Source organism: Ambystoma mexicanum, chromosome 6q (assembly GCF_040938575.1).
Source record: "Ambystoma mexicanum isolate Mex_15411 chromosome 6q, UKY_AmexF1_1, whole genome shotgun sequence".
Classification (NCBI taxonomy): domain Eukaryota; kingdom Metazoa; phylum Chordata; class Amphibia; order Caudata; family Ambystomatidae; genus Ambystoma; species Ambystoma mexicanum.
In genome coordinates this window covers 1,307,965,654-1,307,985,843 of record NC_090937.1, presented here as the reverse complement: position 1 = coordinate 1,307,985,843, position 20,190 = coordinate 1,307,965,654, and the positions used below count along the sequence as shown (strand labels likewise).

At 45.9% G+C, this 20,190-nt stretch overlaps 1 protein-coding gene and 1 long non-coding RNA gene across 3 annotated transcripts in view; one reads left to right on the top strand and one right to left on the bottom strand.

Annotated features, from left to right (window-relative positions):
• The window catches only part of TAPT1 (transmembrane anterior posterior transformation 1), a 596,742-nt gene extending 581,013 nt beyond the window's left edge, over positions 1-15,729 (bottom strand). Inside the window, exon 1 of one of the 2 annotated variants that reach the window (XM_069631915.1) lies at positions 15,524-15,729. In XM_069631915.1, coding sequence (XP_069488016.1) covers positions 15,524-15,722 — 199 coding nt within the window. In that variant the 5' untranslated portion in view covers positions 15,723-15,729. The remainder of the gene's footprint in view (positions 1-15,523) is intronic. The other variant, XM_069631916.1, reaches the window with a different exon arrangement.
• A 67-nt stretch (positions 15,730-15,796) lies between these two features.
• On the top strand, positions 15,797-18,733 carry LOC138516634 (uncharacterized). Its single transcript, XR_011282292.1, has 2 exons — positions 15,797-15,847; positions 17,943-18,733. It is a non-coding gene; the product is annotated as an uncharacterized lncRNA (long non-coding RNA).
• The last annotated feature ends 1,457 nt before the right edge of the window (positions 18,734-20,190 follow it).

The following is a 20,190-nucleotide window of genomic DNA, read 5'->3' as shown; positions in this document are numbered from 1 at the left end:
ATCACGCTACAAGAATGCAAGATCTGATGATCTCCATCGATGGAACTGTCCGGAAACGTACCTCGAGCATCTGAGTGACATCAACGGTTGTCGTCAATGCGTTGGACTCCTCAGCATCTCCCTGAAAGACAGTACTTGCATTATTTTGGATAACAATAATTATAACTGAAAACAAAGACTAGAGGACGAGTACAAGGGTGTACCATTAGGTAAAATAATTACACAATAAATTAAAACTATTGATTTACATGCCTAAAACAAGTCAGTGGCAGAATAGCTAAGTAAGATTACCCGATAGGCGCTTGAAGTGGCTGATGACTGCAATAACGACACGGATGGAGAATCTTCCGCCTTCATATTGAGTGGATACATAAATGTGGAAATTATTGTTAGCTAATGCAACACACTACCGCAAGGCCGAGAGATAAATACGTAAACTTGACTCACCAGTGGAGGGATGTGGACGAATAGAGTGGGAATAGCGGTTGAGAGCAATTTTCGCCTCGCTCGCGGTGTGTTCTTCTTTAGCTCAGACATGTACTCCACATCATTGCTAATAAAGTGCCTGCTGCAGATGCGGTATCGATCACCCCTCTTGTCCGCAAAGACTTCTAGGACTCTACTTTCAAGCTCAGACGGTGGATAGCCGCAATATCGGACCCATTCTCTTATCTGATCTATTGTCTTAGGGAAAACATGCATTATAGTACCTTCAGATTTATTATGGGTCTTCGAAGGGCAACCGCCAATGGAACAGGCAGGCATTGTGGAAAGTTCTGAAAAGTAAAGATCAACAATTCTCTATGAATACCAATGTGTTAAAAAATTAAATGACACATAAAAGGTTCAATGCAAGGTTCGTTTTGGTTCTTGGAACTATACATGTTATTCACATGCGGATAATTATTTGAATAACTTTAAAAAAATAGAAAGATAATTTGACTAGACTCAGAACATGTGACTAGTTCCTTGCATGTACTGTCTTGAACGAAAAGAAATTGGACGCAAAATGATTATGGTACATGGCCTTACCTTGACGAACAAACAGCTAGATGCAGGGATCAGAGTAGTTTCTTGTCGTAGAACAGGGAGCAGTTCACAGGTTGCAAACTGACGAGTTTCCTCGAAGTGGTCACGGAAGTTCACAGAGTCGAAGAGCAGATAACCAGCACCTTCACGGGTTGACTAGCAAAGCGCAAAGAAGTTCTCATTAGAAATATGAAGTGGGTTATAAAGAATTCGAAACAGGGGTGTGTTTGTGAATGAATGACGTGTATATGTCGTGGCTTTATGCGGTTTGCAGGGGGCCGTCCAGCGTGAAGGGGATGCTTAGCAGGAGACACGGGGTCTGGAGGTAGACATGGGAACAACAACCCATGCTCTATAGACCACTTTGAAGTGTACATGGTCTTTGGCACCTCTTGGCCTTTATCGCTCCCTGACAGCTCCACTTGGCAGCACAAGTACCCCGGGGCGAACTGCCTTTGATAGGGCGGGGGAGGTGGATTAGGGCGGTGGTCGTGCAGACAAGACTCGTTTGCCGCAGGGCCTCACCAAGGAGAGGCCATCTAACTGCATGTAAGAGGCAGGCTGCAGGATCTAGTACATGGAAGGCAGGGGGGTGAGTTTATAAATACCTCACCCTCCCAGGAGAATACATGGGTGCAGTTCACCCTGGAGACCCTGGATGCCTAGGCAGTTAGTCAGCAGCAGGCTGGCCTGTGGTGGCAAGGCGGCACGGGCCAGAGGGGGTCACCTCTGTACCCGGTGCCCAAAAGGATGATTTATTATGATCAACCATATTGATTATTTAGCTATAACCATGTTTTGTATCAATAAAATCCAACGGCCTTCCTTTTATTGCCAACGCTTGAACAAAGTGGTGTGGTAAGTATTTTTGGGGGAGGAGGCAAGGCCGGGAGGCTTGATGCCAACCCGCAAAATAACATATGTATGTCTGCTGCATATGGGTTCAACGGTTATGTGGATTGAAGGTGGGCGGCCAGCGTGAGGGAGGATGCTGGCCGGAGACATGTGGTGTGACAAGACAAGGCACAGGAAGACTATTCAATGGAGACACACTAGATTCATTTAAAAAATCAAAACAACCATTGTTAAAATATATGTTGGGTTTTATTTTAGATCTTAATTTCAATTGAACATAAATAATTAACATTACACATTGTAAAGTTCCGGTTGCAGCACATCCAGGGAAAATCCGCGGTATTGTCCACTGTCGCTGGGGAAATGTTGTCTAATGGCAAGTACCGCACAGGCAGGTATTACTCTCCGAACGCGGTGTCCGAGCCTCCCGTGAAGCCACCAAGTGAAGCAACGATAGGCCACCAGCCTGTACCACCTGTGAAAACGAAAGATGCAAACTGTATTAAAATGACAAAACTTTCTTATCACTGTCGATTCAGGTAAAAAATGTCATTCTGCTTTGAAAAAAATTCTATCTAGAAAATGCACAATATGGAACCAATTTACATGCATTCGAATGATATGTAGATGTCATTTTATATGTGGGAGACGACCATGACATAGTAGTGGCATCACTGACATCAAAACCAGAGTATACTTACTCGTTACTCGGATTACGCGGACGAACAGTGCCGCGAAGTTTGTGCATAAGCACCATCATCATCCTCAACACGGTCCGTGAGAGGCAGGCTTCCCTGAACTCTGGCAGCTCGGTGATGCATTGCGGACTTGGCTCGCCTTCCGAAATGTAGGCCAAGCACCCGGAATTTTCACGGCAGCAGCAGTTCTCCTCCTCAGTTGGCATTAGCTCGCACCGATTGCACGTGCACCAGGTGGAGACGCCGTCCATGCGACATGGTCCAGGCTCTTCATCCGTTGACTGGTCCTCCCAACTGCCGTCCGAATCCCCATCGTTTTCGCGTGCTTGCCTTTCCAGTCGTTCTTGCTCGGTGTACTCGGGCTCGTACATATACGGCATTATTGTAGCCATTGTGTGGTAAAGAAAGTAAAATAATTTACAGAGATGGTACAGGTGTTCACAAGGCCTAGAAGCGGCGAAGGTAGCTGACCAGAGCACAGAAACGAGTCACAGAATACTCAAAGTAACACAGAGAGAGTAATGGAATCGAAAATCTGCTGCTGTGTGTTGTGAAATGGTGTGTTTATACTTATTGAGGAAAGAGGCGTCCTGCCATTTCCATGGCGACACTTCATTAGCTGAGGCGCAGCGATTGTTGACACGAAACGTGCTTTGGCGTTGGGAAATGGGCGGTATGTGTCTGCTGATGTCAGGCTCAGGGGCGGGGGATTTGATTTAGTGCCGCAAAAGCAGGTGAGCCAGGGCGATGGGGGGAAATGATAGGATTATCAGAAAATGGCGGCTGATTTCGAGTGCGTTAATGGACGAAAAGTCGGGTAAGGTCCATAGGAAAGTTTTCTACGATCTACCGAGTTATGCTTAACACATGGCCGAACCGTAGGGACAATAAAAAAAAAGTCCCGGAACTATCCTTTAAGAATGTCTGCAAATACAATTGGAAGGCATGCGATGTTACCATAATCAGTGAACTCAAATTAAAGTCTGGGAACGGGGATTGGTACAAGGTATTGAAGTGGTCACACCATTTATCATTGGTTACAGCAGATGTAAGTATGGCTGCTTGCGATTTGAAGGTAGCAATGTTCAAACAATTCCAGACACCACTAGTTGATTTGGTGAGTATCCGTTTCAGCATTTCTTCTCCGTTCTTTTGATAGTGAAGGGCTCTCTCACTTTAACCAGCACCTGTAAATTGCTTTTAATTGTCTTTTAAGCGCAGATCTATTGGCCAGAGGTTCAAACTTTAGATTGCGTATATCTTGTCTAAGTTTTTTTTTTTTTGCTGAAGAACTGGGTTATATGTGTGTTGATGCTTATATCTGATAGTGTGATCTGACAAGACAATCTGATCTGCTTAAAGAGCTGCACCATGCTAACATAGGACTTGGGGGAGTTATCAGTTGGAGAATTGAAACAACTAGTCAAAACACGATTATAGTGGACTAATTTCTCAGGGTTCTGTTGTAAGCGAGAGCCACTATTATTCACGTATAAGGAGGATAAATGGATGGATTTGTAGATGGAACGCTGGACAGATGGTAATTTGAGCAGCATGATAAGTTTATGATGGTCGCTGCCAGGAGAGGGTACTACATGTAGAGATTCCACTTGGGGGGGGGGGGCAGGGGGGGGGGGGGGGGGGAGTAATTTTTGCTGATATAAATGTAGTCTACAGTGGCCTGATGCGACAGGTACGCCCAGGTCGAGCAGCCAGGTACATCGCCAGGCACAGAGTTGTTAACCATGATGAGCCCTCTTTCTCGCATGGTGTTAGACCACATTAATTCTTCAGGCATATAGTTGCTATCAAATGGCAGGATGTGTAAATTTAAATCACCAAGAATAATGGAGCATGTGATGCTGGCATCGGCAGCTATAATGTCAAGATGAGCGGAAAGGCAGGTAAAGAAGGAATCGACTGATTGTCTACTCCAATATATATTTACAATGGCTAAATTCAACTCCCCTCGAGTCAGTTTCACGCTCTGAAAGTAAGGAGATAGGGAGGGATATTGTGTAATGCTGAAGCCACAATCATGCTTAATGGCTTTAAGTAGGCCGCCAAAGGGGCACCCCATTGACTTCTTAAGTGCAGGTGTTGAAACAATTGCATGTGAGGCCCAACATGGGGTCTCTGTATGCCATGTTTCTTGTAGGATCAGTAGGTCATATTGGTCCATATTGCCATCTATTGAATTTATGAAGTGAGCATGACCTCTAGTGTTCCAGCAGAGAAAGGCAATTGTGCCCATGTCATTTTCTAGTTATGAATGTATACTGTGGTCTTGTGCACTTGGAATTCTTGAGACCTGGGAAAAAGATGCGATTTTAGTTGCATCATTTTGTCGGGACTGATAGATGGGAATTTGCGATTTCTCAATTTTATGAGCACTCGGTTTGGATTCCTGAGATAAAATGAAACCCATATCGAAGAAGGCCATCCTTGCTTGCCAGAGTAGATCAAACACTAGACCCGAGCGGACATAATTCTAACTTCTGCTAGGTCGTGTAAATTCATGAATTCCACTAAATTCATGTCAGTAGTAGAGAGTTCTTTCAGCTGTGGTACATCAGAACAAATGTTCAAAAAGCTTGTCCTGTTGAGAACATAGCTGGGACATGGTGATGCGCGACACTTTAAATTAAGGGAGTAAAGTCGCAGTTTACCTGGAGCACGCAAATCTTGCGAGTTTGTCATTCCTTTGCGGGCTTGTGGGTCACTAGTCCTATTTAGATTTTGCTGGTGGACCTGTTGTTTGTTTGTAATATTAAATTCTTGTGGTACAATGCACATTTTGGGCAAGTTAGCCACTAAGGGGACTCTACAGTCTCTATCACAGGATTTAAGTTTGTTCATATATTTTGGTCGATGGATGATTTAATATAATCTTGTACCTCTTGTGGCGAGGCTGTAAACATAGGATTCGGTTAATTGTGGATGTGGGCGACGCCATTAAAAACCGCCTCAGAGGTTACTTGCGCCTGTGGCTGGTCTAATGAAGTGGCCAGAACAGACTTGTTCCCGGCCTTTTTGGAGGTCAAGTCAATAGGTAGCAACTCACTCAAGTCCTTAGGGGGGCATGTAACTAGAGATGATGCCTTCAGTTAGTCCACCGTTTGAGGTGGCAAAATAACTTGAGGAATTGGTAGCGAGTGAAGAGTGTAAGCATGAATTGAGGCTCTTATTTCATCTCGCAATTGGGACATGATAGATTCGGTTTCTTGCTGCAGGCTAGTATTAGATGTTATAGGTGTGGGTATGGCGGTGCTAATAAGAGCACACTGCTTAGTCATTGCGGTGGAAACATTAGCAGCTGGAGTTGGAAACCTAGTGAGTGGGATAGGGTTCGGAAAAATGGTCTGTTTCGCAAGAGTCACTAGATCATCAAGTGGCTTATATGCGGCTGCTGTTGGGACGCAGAAACGACAACAGGAGGTATATTTATAGGCGGCTCTAGCCGAGTAGGAATTTTGACATATTTACGTGCAGTGTCTTTGGATTTTGGACAGTTTTTTTTTTTTTTTGACTTGATCTCTTCGTCCTTTTCCAATCTTTTCTTGAACGTCGAGCTCCTATTACTTTATTTGGTAAGGTTGCCGATGATTGTGTGAAAAGATCAAATATGTTTGTTGACTTTTCGGTGGTTAATTTGGGGGTCTGTGATGGATCCAGCTCAGGCACTGTTAGGTTTTCTTCAAGGTCTAGCTGGGATTGAGTGAAATTATAGTTGTTGGGCAAATCATGTACTACAGATCGTAATTGTGCAATTTCGATAAGTGACTGTTGCGTCACGGTGTCAGACCCTGCTATGTTTGATTCACTAGGAGGTGATGTTAATAATTGCATTTCCTCATTATTAATACTAGCCACAGGCCCAGAACATGAGGTTTTGGCGCAGAATTGTTCAATAAGTTTAGTCTGGTAAGAAACCTTATGATCTAACAGTTCGTATAATTTTGCAATAGTTAATAAAGCAGTATTCATAGCAGTCAGTGTGTTATTGAGCGCCGTGGCCTCAGGAAATGAAAAGCGTTTATCTTGAGATTTGTGTATAAACAAATCTGATGGGCGACCCTCTTCATGAAATCTGGTACGCCGTGGAGTAGGCGTAATGAAAGATGGAGATTCGTTGATTGTTTGATTATGAGTTTTGTCTAATACTGGGGACGAAACAGAATTCAAATGATTGAAATGTGAAGGGGGGCCAGGGAGAGCAGGTACTACTGTGTTGTTATGTGACTGATCCTCTTGCAATTGGATTAGGTCGCCTGTATTCGAGCATATGTATAGCACATCAGTGCTAAGACAGGTTGAATTGTGAGATAGGTTCATGGATTCCATAGTGTCTTCGCCTACTTCTCCTAATACTCGTAATTGCTCATACGCTTGCCGTAGATTGACCTGTGCAGCTACAGAGCACTGGATAGGTGCCAAGGGCAATATTGAAGTTACTTGTACCTGAGGTAAATCAATGTTTTGTGCACTGTTTATCGCCTGAGCTTTGTGAACAGGAGAGCAATATTTCTGCTTATTTGAATTGGGAAGAAAGGTATCATGTATGTCTCCTGCTAAACATGCAGACTCTAATGTGGCATCTGTAACTTCCACATGACTGCTTGTGGACGGAACGCATTCAGCAGAAAGGCACAGGGTTGAGAGGGTATTAGGAGGATCAATAGACATGGAACAGGTGAGTGGGATGTATGCTTGCTGTGCAGGCTGAAGCATTACTGGAAGTAAGGTCTCTGTGACACTGGAGGCTTGTGAAGACGCAATGCCAATTTCTGTTGAACTCACCATAGCCACGACAGGGTGAGGCAACGTTCTATCCGTTGATCTTTCATGAATTGTTTGGGAATGGACAGTAGCAGCTCGCATTACTTGACTTTGGGAATTTGGGGGCGGGGTGCGGGGGGTGGGAGTGACAAATGGCAAAATCGACTTTTTTAAGGAATGGCAAGAGACAGCAGTAAGAGGGCCCGGAACCAAGTTCGGCATGCCTGTTTTCGAAGTATTTTTCACAATGACCATGGTGTTCTTCTGTACAAGAACACAAACTTAAAAACACACAATTACGGTGTATACTAAAATGAATGATGGTAAAAATCGTATATTAAATAACAAATTTTCTTAACTTAAAAATATATCAACTATAATTGTATCGCCTTGGGAACGCCCGATGGCTTGAGGAGCAGCCTTAGTCCGTCTCTCCTCCCCACAGTTCAACTAATAAACGGTGATCAGCACGGTTTACCTTTTTAGTCTCTTGTGCCACCCGAGCCAAACAGCAGCAAAACAGTTCTTCACATATAAAATGCAGTGCCCTTTACACCGCAGTCGGGCTACACACCGCTCGGGCGGCTGGGGTGGATTTTGTGGTCGAGGTAGTGTCACATGACAGCTCACATGACCGACGCTAGGCCCCTCCTCCTCCAGGAGGGGGTGACACGCTGGCAAGAGTTTCACAACACTCACAGTGCCAGCAACAGATAAAAACAAGGAGCGAGCGTTTTAGGCAAAGTTCCTTTCGTCAGCAAACACATTCATGTAGCTAACCTTTTCAATTTACAGACACTCATCGCACTAATATATTACTTGAGAGGTACATTGAAATGCTATATTGTTGCAAATTTTTTGTCTTGGGTACAAGTAACTTCCGGTGACATTTTAAATATTAGAAAATTGCTAATCAAAGTTGGTTTACTAATGAAGAACATTTTAAATAGAAACTTCTGATTATCAATTTTTGAATGCCAATTTATGCCTTGGTCAATGACAATTCAATCCTTGAACCAGGATGAATAAATATCTTGTAAAGAGAGATTTTAGAGTCCCTATACCATTCATTGTTTGAGCTCTCTGCAATGACTACCTGCATTTTATTGTCCAAACTCATTAAACCCATCGGCTCTCGGGGAATGAACATGCATCATAGAAGGTTTTTCTCTATACTCATTCAACCTTTGGCCTCTGTGGTGGGTAAGAAGGAGACAAGAATAGATTTTCCCATTCTGAGCTTGATTTTATTTAAATATTATGACAACTGCCTCACTTTCCCTAAAATGGATTTCCCTAACTAACACAACTAACTGGGGTGACCATACCACTAATACAAAACAACTAAAGTCAAAGGACAATGACTCTTCTCAGCAAGTTTCCATCAATATAGAATCTTTAGATAGTTCTATCACTTGTATCAGTTGTTTAATTCTCTTAAAGGATTTTTCCAATTCTCTTGATCCCTTTCCTCTTGACCTTTCAAAATTCTCTTTAAAAAGGTGTTCCTTTTCCTTGAGGTTCCTTCAATTTGGCTTCATCACAAAGTGTTTCCCCATTTTATCCTTGCTCGTCAGGTCTGGATGTTCCTTTCCAGAGACCTGCACTTGTGCGCTCGGCTCTCCAGAGCCTTTCCACTTCCTCGTGAGACTGAAGTTCCACTGTGTCTGTAACGCTCACCTGATTCCCACAGAGGCGCCGATCTGTTCTGGACTGCTATGACCTCTTCTAAGGTGATGCGCAGGACTCGGAAGATGGACTGGACCGGACCCCCAAACCTCGCCTGTCTGGCCCGTAGAAGAATCCTTCTGTAGATGGAAAAGGGGATTAACCGTCTGCTGGATAATGTGTCGGATTCCCCCCTTCCCCCTCTCACACTCCTCGAACCCCCTCCGCGATTCCCCGTAGAGTCTCACCTTAGAGTCTGAAAGGACGAGCTCTCCATCCTGCATCCGATGCAGGGGCGCGTTGATTTCCAGTTGCTTCACTGGATCTCGGGTTTGGTGAGTATTCAACTCCGCTTGACTTTTCCGATATGAGGCCATAAGTATTCAGTTGCAAAAGTTCAAGCCTTAATTGTCTGTTGTCCTTTTCTCTATTTCAGATGTAGGATGAAGAATCCGCGTAGAGGAATGGATTCGCCGAAGGCAACTCTGGTGAGTCTTTTTGATGGATGGTTCCCTTAGTGATCTTGCTTTCAACCACTAATGCTGGTGTCTTTTTCCCCCTTAGGGGCCGGGGTACGGAAGTGCCAAAGAAGCGGCGCCGACCCGAGGTGTGGAAAGATTGTCCCAACAAAAATCAGGTAAATCTTAAGGTGGAAGAATCAGGCCTTCCTCAATCTGTTCCTTCGCTCACCTTTGTTTTGTCTCTTTTTCTCTTTAGGCGCTGAAAGGCGACGGATGGTGCCAATGGTGGCTGAAGAGCCCGAGGGCGCCTCGTGAAGGCGAGTGGAATGCGGCGCTGCAGCGAGCGATGCGATGCGCTTCTAAAAATAATGTCTTTTCTCAGGATCGTCGGAGTGATGGTTCCGGACTCCGGATGGAGGTAGGTAAAGTTCTATTATTCACCTTTCTCTCCTTTCCTTCCTTTTCAGGTGTTCCAGGTTGCAGGCGGGCGTGGCTGGAGCCAGGATGCAGAAGCAGACACGGCGAGCGTCCAGCTGCTAGATGCAGAACAACGCGAAGCGTGAGCTGCTGTCTGGGCGTGGTTTAAATAGCCACCAAAGTAGTTCCAGGTAAGTATTCTTCCTCAGCCACGCCCGAGTGGTAAAATAGTCCCATAGGTAAAATAGTCCCTTTCAGACCTCAAGGAGGTCTGGATCCGGCAGCATGGTCTGCATCAGGTAAGTCCATCCAAGCACTCCCATAATGAGCCTGGCGCCTATGGTGCCAGGACTGATGCCTTCTATGAGCCTGGCGCCAAAGGCGCCAGGACAATGTCCAAAGAGCCCCTATAAGGGGTTGCTGGGTACCTCCCTGGGGACATGATGTCTGCTTTCGGGGACGCTGGCCCTGAACTGGCATCCCGGGAGTAGGCATCATGACAGTGTACAGGTTTCCTCCCTGCATAGGAAACAGCACCTTCTTTACCTCTCCTCTTGCTTCGCTACCACAGCAGCTTTGAACTTCCTGGGTTTCTCTGTCATTGTTGTCACCTCCTCCAATATGCATAATGTTTTAGTCCACTTTTCGTGTTGGACTAGTGCTCATTATTGTTCCATTGGTTTTCTCCATCACAGTACCAGAAAGGTATTTTTCCCAACAGGTGGAATCTAACAGGAGCACATGTGTAGCGATCGGTCTGTTATCAGGATTTACTAGCTTTTATTGTTGAGCGATTTGAATAGGGAGTTCCTCATTGGAACGGGGGTCCTTGTCCCTTATGCAGGTAAGGCCCCACTTACCTGTACTCCTAGCAGAGTTACCGTGTAGCGGCTACCCTCTGGGGAGAAGTGACAAAATGCTGCGATTCGTGCCACCTCCCTGGAAAGTTTGTGCGTGTGTAATAATGAAGATCAGTCTGTATAAAACCTCGTTGTTGCGACCTTGCCCTTTACATTTACAAAGGAAGGCCTATGGGGCACTTTCAATGTTGTGTTGTAGCTCAACCAGTTAACACACTGTATACTCAAATCAAGTGTTTTCGTCAGAGCAACTAATAAACACACAAAACAAACCGAACGTAATTCACTGCATGTAATTTGTTCATATACATTGTATATGAAGTTTTGGCTTCCTAAAAGACAGAGAATTGTAGCCCATCACTCGTAGTTTGCATTAGTAAACAGTGGCATGATTGCCAAACCGCTTAGAGCAGGGCCGATAGAGGTTAATCAGGTTTTCTCAGGTTTTTTTGTTCTGCTAAGATATAATCATTTAGTAGCCATCTGAGGCAAAGCATCAATTCACAAAGTTCACGCGGCCTGAATCCGAGCAGGACATGGTGTTGTGGAAAACAGTGTAAATACAGCAATGCATCCATTTTCCAAAGATACCACAGTACAAAATGTTTTCACAATATACTCCAACACAAAACATGTTCTTTTAAAGAAAAAATAAAATTAAGAATGCACATGACGAGGTATACCATTTGCTTCTGATTCGTAAGTACATTTTGCAGATATTTCAAGCATTCATTAACAGTAGTCCGAGAGGACGCTCCTCTCTCACGGACTGACCACAAGTGCAAACGAAACTAGTCCAATTATTAAAGACGCATTCTCTTTCTGACATGACTGTCAGAGATTACAAAAATGCTTGCCAACGACAACTCAAGGGCGACGATGCCACTAGCTCAAGGAAGAAGAAATCATACCTACACAATAGCCCATCTGTGGAACTCTTCAAGATTTACCATGAAACGAGCTCCTCCTCTGAGTGTGCTGCCTCTCAAGCAACGTCCGCCTCTTTATCCTCATTTCTTTGCAAAAAAGTGCTCGCTAGCAAGACTTTTTTTTTTTAAACCACAGCAGATCTTCAAGATATCGAGTGAAAAAGTCATTTTATTGTCCTCGAAAAATAAAAAGACCGATTTATAAAGACTTCTCCGAAAGGTCTTTCTAAACGTAACTGTCACGCCCCTGCCTCATTGGGGTGCATGCAGGGGCGGACAGGTGCATCCAATAGAGGCAGGGGAAGATGGCAGTGGGCTGTTTGTGTGTCTGTGTTATGCTTGTAGCGTGGAGGTGAGTGGCTGTGGAGAAAGTTTATGTACAGTGCTTTAACTGGGCCGGGACCCGGTAGTCTCCAAAAAGTGGGGCTGAGCCAGGGCCCTACAGAGGCCCCCTCCCCCCCCGTCCCACCACAACATTGGCAAGACACATTATACCTGATGCGCCCGCCTTTAAGTCAGGCGCTTCTGTCAGTCTCTGTAAATTCCTCTGGGAAGTTACTGTTCCTTTCTTTCCCCCTCCCCTGGTCACTGAGCCGTCTTTAACCCTCGGCGAACCTGGGAATTCCTTGACATATTTCGAGGTTTATAAAAGATGGCTTGAAAAGTACACAATTCAAGCCATCTTTTATAAAGCTTTGCCGACAGACAAAGACGCCTTGGGCTTTGTCAGTCGTCAAAGATTTATAAAAGAAGGATTGAATTGTGTACTTTGAGTCATATTTTATAAACCTTGAATGAGGGCCCCCCTCAATGTCTTACCCCACTTAAAGCACTGTTTGTGTGTCTATTTATATAAGTGGGGGTAGGGATGGTTATGGTGGGGAGAAGGCGCTGGACTAAAGGGGTGAGGGGCTTTGGGAGAGTTAACCCTCCCCGATTTCAGGAGTCAGGACGGGGGCAGGTGAAAAGAGATATTTTCCGAATATTAAAAGGCTCCACCAAATCGGCTAGAAAAAAAAAGTATATATTTTTTTTCTTTGCGTTTTTAAAACGGTCTTGTGCGTTAATATTCGAGAAGATCACATAGGATCATCTTCAGCTGCTGCACCTCTTCTAGACATAAAAACAACCCTTTTTCTCCAACTTCCAGCCCATCTCCATCAGACACTGCTGCGCTGAAGGAAAAATGAAAGCCTCCCCCGAGGAGATATTTCCAAGTCCCGAGAAGACTAGCACCAGAGGCGTTGCTAGGCGGGGCTAAGGGGCCTATAGCCCCTGGTCTTTTGGTTGTAGCCCCGGATAGAATCTCAGGAGCTACAGCCAAAAGGCTAGCTAGCCCCCAGTCCCGACAGTTCCGACATCAGCTTAGCCCCGGGTCTTTTCCAGACCTAGCAACACCCCCGACTAGCACACATTATTTCCTCTCCGTCACCAGCAATAACTCACCTCGTCAATAAGTCACTTTAAACTGACCCCTCATCCCCCAAGAAAACCTGGATAAATAGGATCCTAATATTCCATCAAACTACAGGTCCATCTCAAACAATCAGTTCTTAGGAAAGGATCACGGAAAAGGTGACAACTCCAAAGAATCTCACCTGTCTCAAACATCACTCTGGTTTCCAACCAGCAGGAAGAACAGAAACAGCACTCTTGTATGTATATGAGGGCTGCAGTCTTTAAACACTAATTCTCCTGCCATCTTCATCAGCTCAAAACCTCTCGCTAACTTGGGACAGAGTCAATCATTCTATCCTGCTGGACCCCATCCACACTTCCTCCAGCATTGAGGGCACAGTTCTTAAATGGATTTCCTCCATCAGTGATAGGGAACTCAAGTCAGGTCTGGTCCTCAAGTGGCACCTCGCACCACTCGCACGGTCAGTGTTCCCCAAGGATCTAGCCTATCCCCTTTGTTATTCAAAACATCCCGCAAACCTGTATCTGTTGTCATCACCCCCTTCTTAACCACCTTTCAAACATACACAGATGACACGTGGATTGCCTTCAGCCTCTCCAACCACACTTTCAACCAACATCCCATGACACTCGGCCTCTTACATAAGCAAGACTGGATGACTGATAATTGCCTTTTGTTTCAATGGGTCAAAAATAGAATTCATCACCTGATTCTACACCATAAACCCTCTCCATTTTCCTGTCTTGCCAACGGGGAGTCCCTCCTGGTTTGAACTACTCTACAAAAACCTTGGGAGTATTGTTTAATAGCATATTGACATTGGCCCTGCAAATTCAGCCCTTTTCCTGGTAAATGTCCTCAAACACATCCTACGGTTTCTGAATCTACCACAAAGACTACAAGTGACATAGTATTATCCACACTAATCTACTGCAAAAGCTTTGCTCTAGGGGTTTTGCCAAATTACTTTGCATCTCACACCTAGACATAACATCGCACCAGCCTTGACCACCCTAATTTTCTACACTGCTAAAACTTTTGCTTGCCTATGTTCTAGCTGGTGTTTTGCACTTGCCTTACTTCTGATGCTACTCCCGTCTGTTGCTCTTATTCCCCATTTACACTTCTCCCCTACTCTGTTTGATGAGCTACTTCCCATTACACTTGTCCACTTACCCCTCTATGATCTCATGTGCTTCCAAGGTCTGTGAAAGATCAACTTTCTGTATTCCCACACACTGATCTTAGTTGCTGCCAAGGCCTAAGAAAGATCAGCTGTCTGTAACCCTTTCCTTACCTTGGGGGCACCATATAGTGACTATGACTGCAGTTGGCACCTTACAAATCACCTATAAATAAGAACGCACGGGTAGGAGAGAAGAGCACACAGGGAGGGAATGAGTGGGCACATAAAGGAAAAAGGGTAAAGTGCAAAGAAAAACCAACATTGGCAGTGCCAATAGGTTGGAATTTTGCGCAGTCATCGGGTAGCGATATGTCAGGCACTGCCCTAATGGAACTAACTGGCCATTAATGGTACCACCTGCAAAATTGTTCCAGTATCTAGGCAAACACAAGCCAAACCTGTTGCGATTGCCAATGTTTGTTTTTAACGCTACTTTAGTGAAGGGCACACTTACTGTTCAGAAAGTCAAGCGGCTGAAGGCACACTTGATTAAGGCAGTATTATTACACCATTAGGACATTTATAACTCCAATTAAGCCAATAACTCTCAGAACATCGCTTTGAAGTAACAATGGCTGCCAGTTTGAGCACGAAGTTAGATAAAACTACATCAAAAAGATCCCAGGGAGGTTTGTTTTGGGTGGTGGAAATGAACATAAGGATTAGCATGGTCAGTCAAAAGCAGTGTGCATACTCATATCACATCTCAACCGTGTCCCCCACTCCCTAGCCCCAATATTCGTGCTCAGTGTCTGTCACTTTCTGGCTGTCCGTTATGTGTTTTTGGTGTTTGCTGTTGGCGCTTTTATCTGTGCGGTCACAGGCGGCCCGCCTCATGCAGCCCGACTGTGCCGTGTCTGCGTCTGCTGTCAAAGCTCAGCATCTGCTGCCAAGAGCAGAGTTCCTGCTGCCAACACAGATCTCAAGCGCCCCGCGTCTGCTTCTCCGGACCTCAGAGTGCTAATCATAATGCTCAAAGTTCCCCGCTGTGATCATTTAAATTACCCATCTAGTAAAGCATTTCAATGAAAAGTTCACGTTACATCAGCATCTTCAATGTCATGGGATTTATATTCCAACTTGAACAAGCTGAAAGCTATTAGGCAGATTTTAGTTCCTCTTGTCAGAGCTTTCTACCCTCCAATATCAGTTCCACTTCTGCTGTCATTTAGTAGTACGGGCTGCTTCCCATGTCCCTCCCCCAGGTGGTGCTCTGGGTACCTGGTGGACTTTGCCTCCTCCTCTTAGGGCTTTTGGGTGGCCCATCCTCGCTCGCCAGTTCATAAAAGCCCAGTGTCTCAGTGTGGAGCGGCCCTTGGCGTGTCTCCTCCTCCGCTGCTTCCTCCTTGCCATCTCCCTTTGGCAGATCACTACTACCTCCCGCCGTGGCCATCTTGCTACAGTAATGTTTGGTTCCCATCCGAGAAACGGACCATAACTACGCCCCGCCCACTCTTCCTCACGTGACTTTGGGAACGCCGCGTTCCCTACCCTGCACGTAGCTCCAGCGCAGGGTTGCCATGCCCGCTTATTATGAAGCACCGGGTTTGTTTTTGCCCAACGTGGCTTATATTATTTTCAAATCGCTCGTTGCGGTTTTGTACGCGTTTTCCCGTAATGGTGCGGTTATTGTTCCGCTTGTCTGCCAGTCCCTGTCCGACTTGGCTCCATTCCCAAAAAATAAAAAAAAATGTATATCAAAGGCGAACGTCCATGTTCCGCTTGTCTGCCATTCTCTCTCCGACTTGGCTCCATTCCCAAAAAGAAATAAAATGCATATGAAAGGCGGACATCCATATCTAGTTAGGCACACGCGGTGAGTCTCGGGCTAATTGCCACTGTAATGCTAAACCACACGCAGCGTACTGGATGCGTCTGCAGCCCCTTAAGGACTCGTTCGGTTTGAAAGACCCTTTGAATAGTCCTAGCAAAGAGGTAAACACAGGTTATTTAAGTCTACACTTTTTAAGTTTATTCATGATAGCAACAAGAATTGGCAATGCCAATAGTTTGGGCTTTTGTGTAGGCATGGGAAAGGCCCTTGCCAGACACTGCTTTAGTGTATGAACGCTAGAAGTGAAGGTGCAACATGGTGTGAATACCTCGGCATCTAATAGCACTGCCTGGCAAATGCCTAATACGTTTACACAAGCCAAAAACTGTTGGCTTTTCCACTGCTTTTTTTAACAGGACTCCACTGACGGACACGCACAGTGCTTATAACTCAATTGGCTGAAGACAGACCAGTTTAAGACACTTTTATTACACCAGTAGCATTTACAGCTCAAATTAAGTCATTAACTCTCTGCTTTGAAAAAACAAACGACGGCACTTCGAGTGCAAAGTTTGATGATACGGCTTGAATAAAGAGAGCTCAAAGAGTTCCCATGAGAAGGTGTTTTGGGCAGGAACTGGCTGGGGATTAGCATGGCAACGAGAGGTCAATAGGTGGGCTACTGACCAAACCAACCCATGTACTGCACTTTCCCCCTCCCCGCATTATTTATTCATCCCATGTACTGCACTTTCCCCCTCCTCCGCACTTTCCCTCTTCCCCTTCCCATGCACTTGCGCGATCTGAATGACACCTGGTCTAGTAGGATCGTTGTCTGTCCTCCCTCTGTTCCCCCTCCCTTGCCTCGTCGCACCCTTGAAACACCTGTGTATAGGCGCATTACAAATGCCATATCATATCATATCATACAACACCTACAAGCTATGTGATTTCTCCCTATCTGTACTCTAATGCAATAGTTTTGGCTTATAATAAACTAAACTAAAAAGGACAGTCACCTTTTAATCAAGGAGGCTAAATGGCGAGTTGGGAGGGGGGAGGGGGTTTGCAGCTTTACATAGGAATTTTTGGGATGTAGCTACATTATGACAGTACCTAGGCGTATGAAACTTTCACTGGCATGTGAACCAGTACCAGCCAAATGATGGCAAAGCCTGAGCGTGTGACACTTTAACAGGGCATACATAGTAGTACCTGTGCTTATTTATGTAACCATGGGCTACACTTGGACATTTGATGAGAACATCTGACCATACAAGAGCCATATAATAGCTGTATCTCTTCATGTAATGGGTGTGGCTGGACATTTGAAAGTGTCTTGGGTTTAGATCCCAGTACATGGTACAAAAAGACAATGGGCCTCATTACGAGTCCGGCGGTAACCGCTGCGGTAAAACCGCCTGGTTACCGCCGGACTCGTCTTACCATTCCGCCTCCGTGATTCCCAGAATTACCGGGGCATTACAACCCCCGTTTTTCCGGGAATCACGGAGGCGGAATGGTGTTAATCCCCATTCCCATCGAGTCCTCTGGGACTCGATGGGAATGGGGATCATGGAAACACGGGCAGCATCTCGTAATGCTGCCGGTGTTTCCTCGTCCGCCTGCAGGCGGGCGGTGTTAAACCTGCCAGGTCAGACCTGGCGGGAACATCACCTCCCGCCTGCAGGAGTCGGGATCAGGTGGTCCGAAAACAACGGTGGCGGCGGGTTAATGCATACAAGTCTACATACGGCATATTATAAAAACAGGACTAATGCATTTGACAATTCTTGTTCTACGGGTCGGGTATGATTCTATATTCTCGCGTGTGCTTTTGTTCATATGTTGTTCTTTTTCCTGTAGGTTTAATTTTCCTTCTTGCTCAGTACATTGACAGGGCAACTCTTTGGTGAACCAGATGACTGAGTCCTTTCACCAGTACTGCCATAGCACCTGGCTAATTCACTTGGAGAGTACAAGCGGACACTTTGTAAACATTCTGCATGGCTATTCCTTTTCTTATTTTGCCAACAATTATCCTTGGTAACCACCCGTTTATTTTATGATTACATCAAAATGTAAGGTGTGATTTACTAGAGGAGCAACTCATGAGGGAGCCAATGACTAGAGGGGTGATGGACCATATGAACCATATGAATCAAGGACCAGAGGAGAGCGATAAGCCAGGTTGCCCAAGAACAGAAGGGGACTGACCAGAGGAGAGTGACTCACAAGGGAGTGAAGGACCAGAGGGTCAACAGAAAAGAGGAGCAACTCTCAAGGTCATTGCTGCCAAGTGTGGGGCCCATGTCACGCGTGATGCTATGAGCCAGGCGTAGATTTTTACTTTGCATGCTGGTCTGTACAGGTCCATACTTTGATGGGGAAAACAAAAATACTAGTCCTAGCATTTAACAGGAAATGCCTGGACTGGCTCAGTGTCACCAAGGACATGGGGCTCCCTAGCAGGTATGCAATGGAGCCACGGTCCAGAGTAGAACGACGAATCAAGGACCAGTTGGACAAAGGGCAAGAGAAGCCAAGGATCCAAAAAGCCAATGATGTGCTTTTATAAGTCGCACATATACAAGAAATTAAAATAGACATTAATTGTTAGGAACATAACAATTTTAATAAATGTTTTTTTTCTAACATATTATGTTTGTGTTCTCTCTATGTATTCTTTGCGTTATTGTTATTTTTCAACTTTTAAGACCTATCCAGAGTGTTTTAGAGGTGCAGTTGTTTTTTCTGCTAATTTGGTTGGGAGTCAGCTTGTTTTGGGCCTGTTTTGAAGGGGCCCTCAGCTTATTTTTTCCTTCTGACCTGGCAACACTGTCTCCAGCGCCATCTTCTCTGCTTTTTGATCGGGAAGCGTAAATGCTCCGACTGCAAGCTCAGCACAGCCGGAATGTGCTCAGCATAAAAACGTTGAGTACCACTGGTCTAGAGAGAGGGATGGGGCATCTTGGTGAGGTCTGGATTAGAGGAAGGGCGACATATTGGTATGTGTCTGGAGGGCCGGATGGGGGCATCTTGCTGTGTGGAGGGAAGATGGAGCTTCATGGTATGGGTCTAGAGAGATGGGGGCAACTCTTGGTCGGGTCTGGAATGGATAGAGGGGGGTACTTTGGTGTGTGTCTGGAGGGCAGAATGGGCATATCTTAGTGGGTGGGCATTATAGTATGGGTCTACCGGGAGGTTTGGGGCATCTTGGGGTCTGGAGGGCAGGTTTGGGGCATCTTGTGTGTGGAGGGGCATCACTGTATGGGTCTAAGGATGCAACATCTTGGTGGGGTCTGGATCGAAAGGAGAGGGGCATATTGGTGGGATCTGGAATGGAGGGATGGGGACATCTCGGTGTGGTTCTGGAGGGCAGGCTTGGGGCATCTTGGTGTGTGGAGGGAGGTGGGCATCTTGGTGGCGTCTGGATCTGGGTGAAGGCGGGGCATCTTGGTGGAATCTGGAATGAGGGTTAGGGCATCTTGGTGTGGGTCTGGATGGCAGGCTTGGGGCATCTTGGTGTGTGGAGGAAGGGGGCCTCATTGTATGGGTCTAGGGATGGAGAATCTTGGAGGGATATGGAGCGGTGGGAGGGGGGCATCTTGGGATCTAGAATGGAGGGATGGGGCACATTGGTCTGGAGGGAGGGATTGGGGCACATTGGTGTGGCCCTGGAGGGAGGGATTGGGACACATTGGTCTGGCGGAAGTGATGGGTGTCTGAAGGGTGGCATGGGGCATCTTGCTGTGTGGAGAGAGATAGGGCATTTTGGTGTGTGTGGAGGGCAACATGGGGGCATCTTGCGGTGTGGAGGGAGGACGGGGAATCATGGTATGGGTCTAGAGAAATGGATGGGGCATCTTGGTGTGGTCGTGCCCAGAGGGTGGGCATCTTGGGATCTGTAATGGCGGGATGGGGCATCTTGGTGTGGGTATGGAGGGCAGGATGGGGGCATCTTGTTGTGTGTAGGGAGGGGCATTATAGTATGGGTCTAAAGGAAGGGATGGGACATCTTGGTGGGACCTGGATCGGAGGGAGGGCGGCATCTTGCTGTGGGTCTGCAGGGCAGGATGGGTGCATCTTGGTGTATGGAGGGAGGATGGGGTAT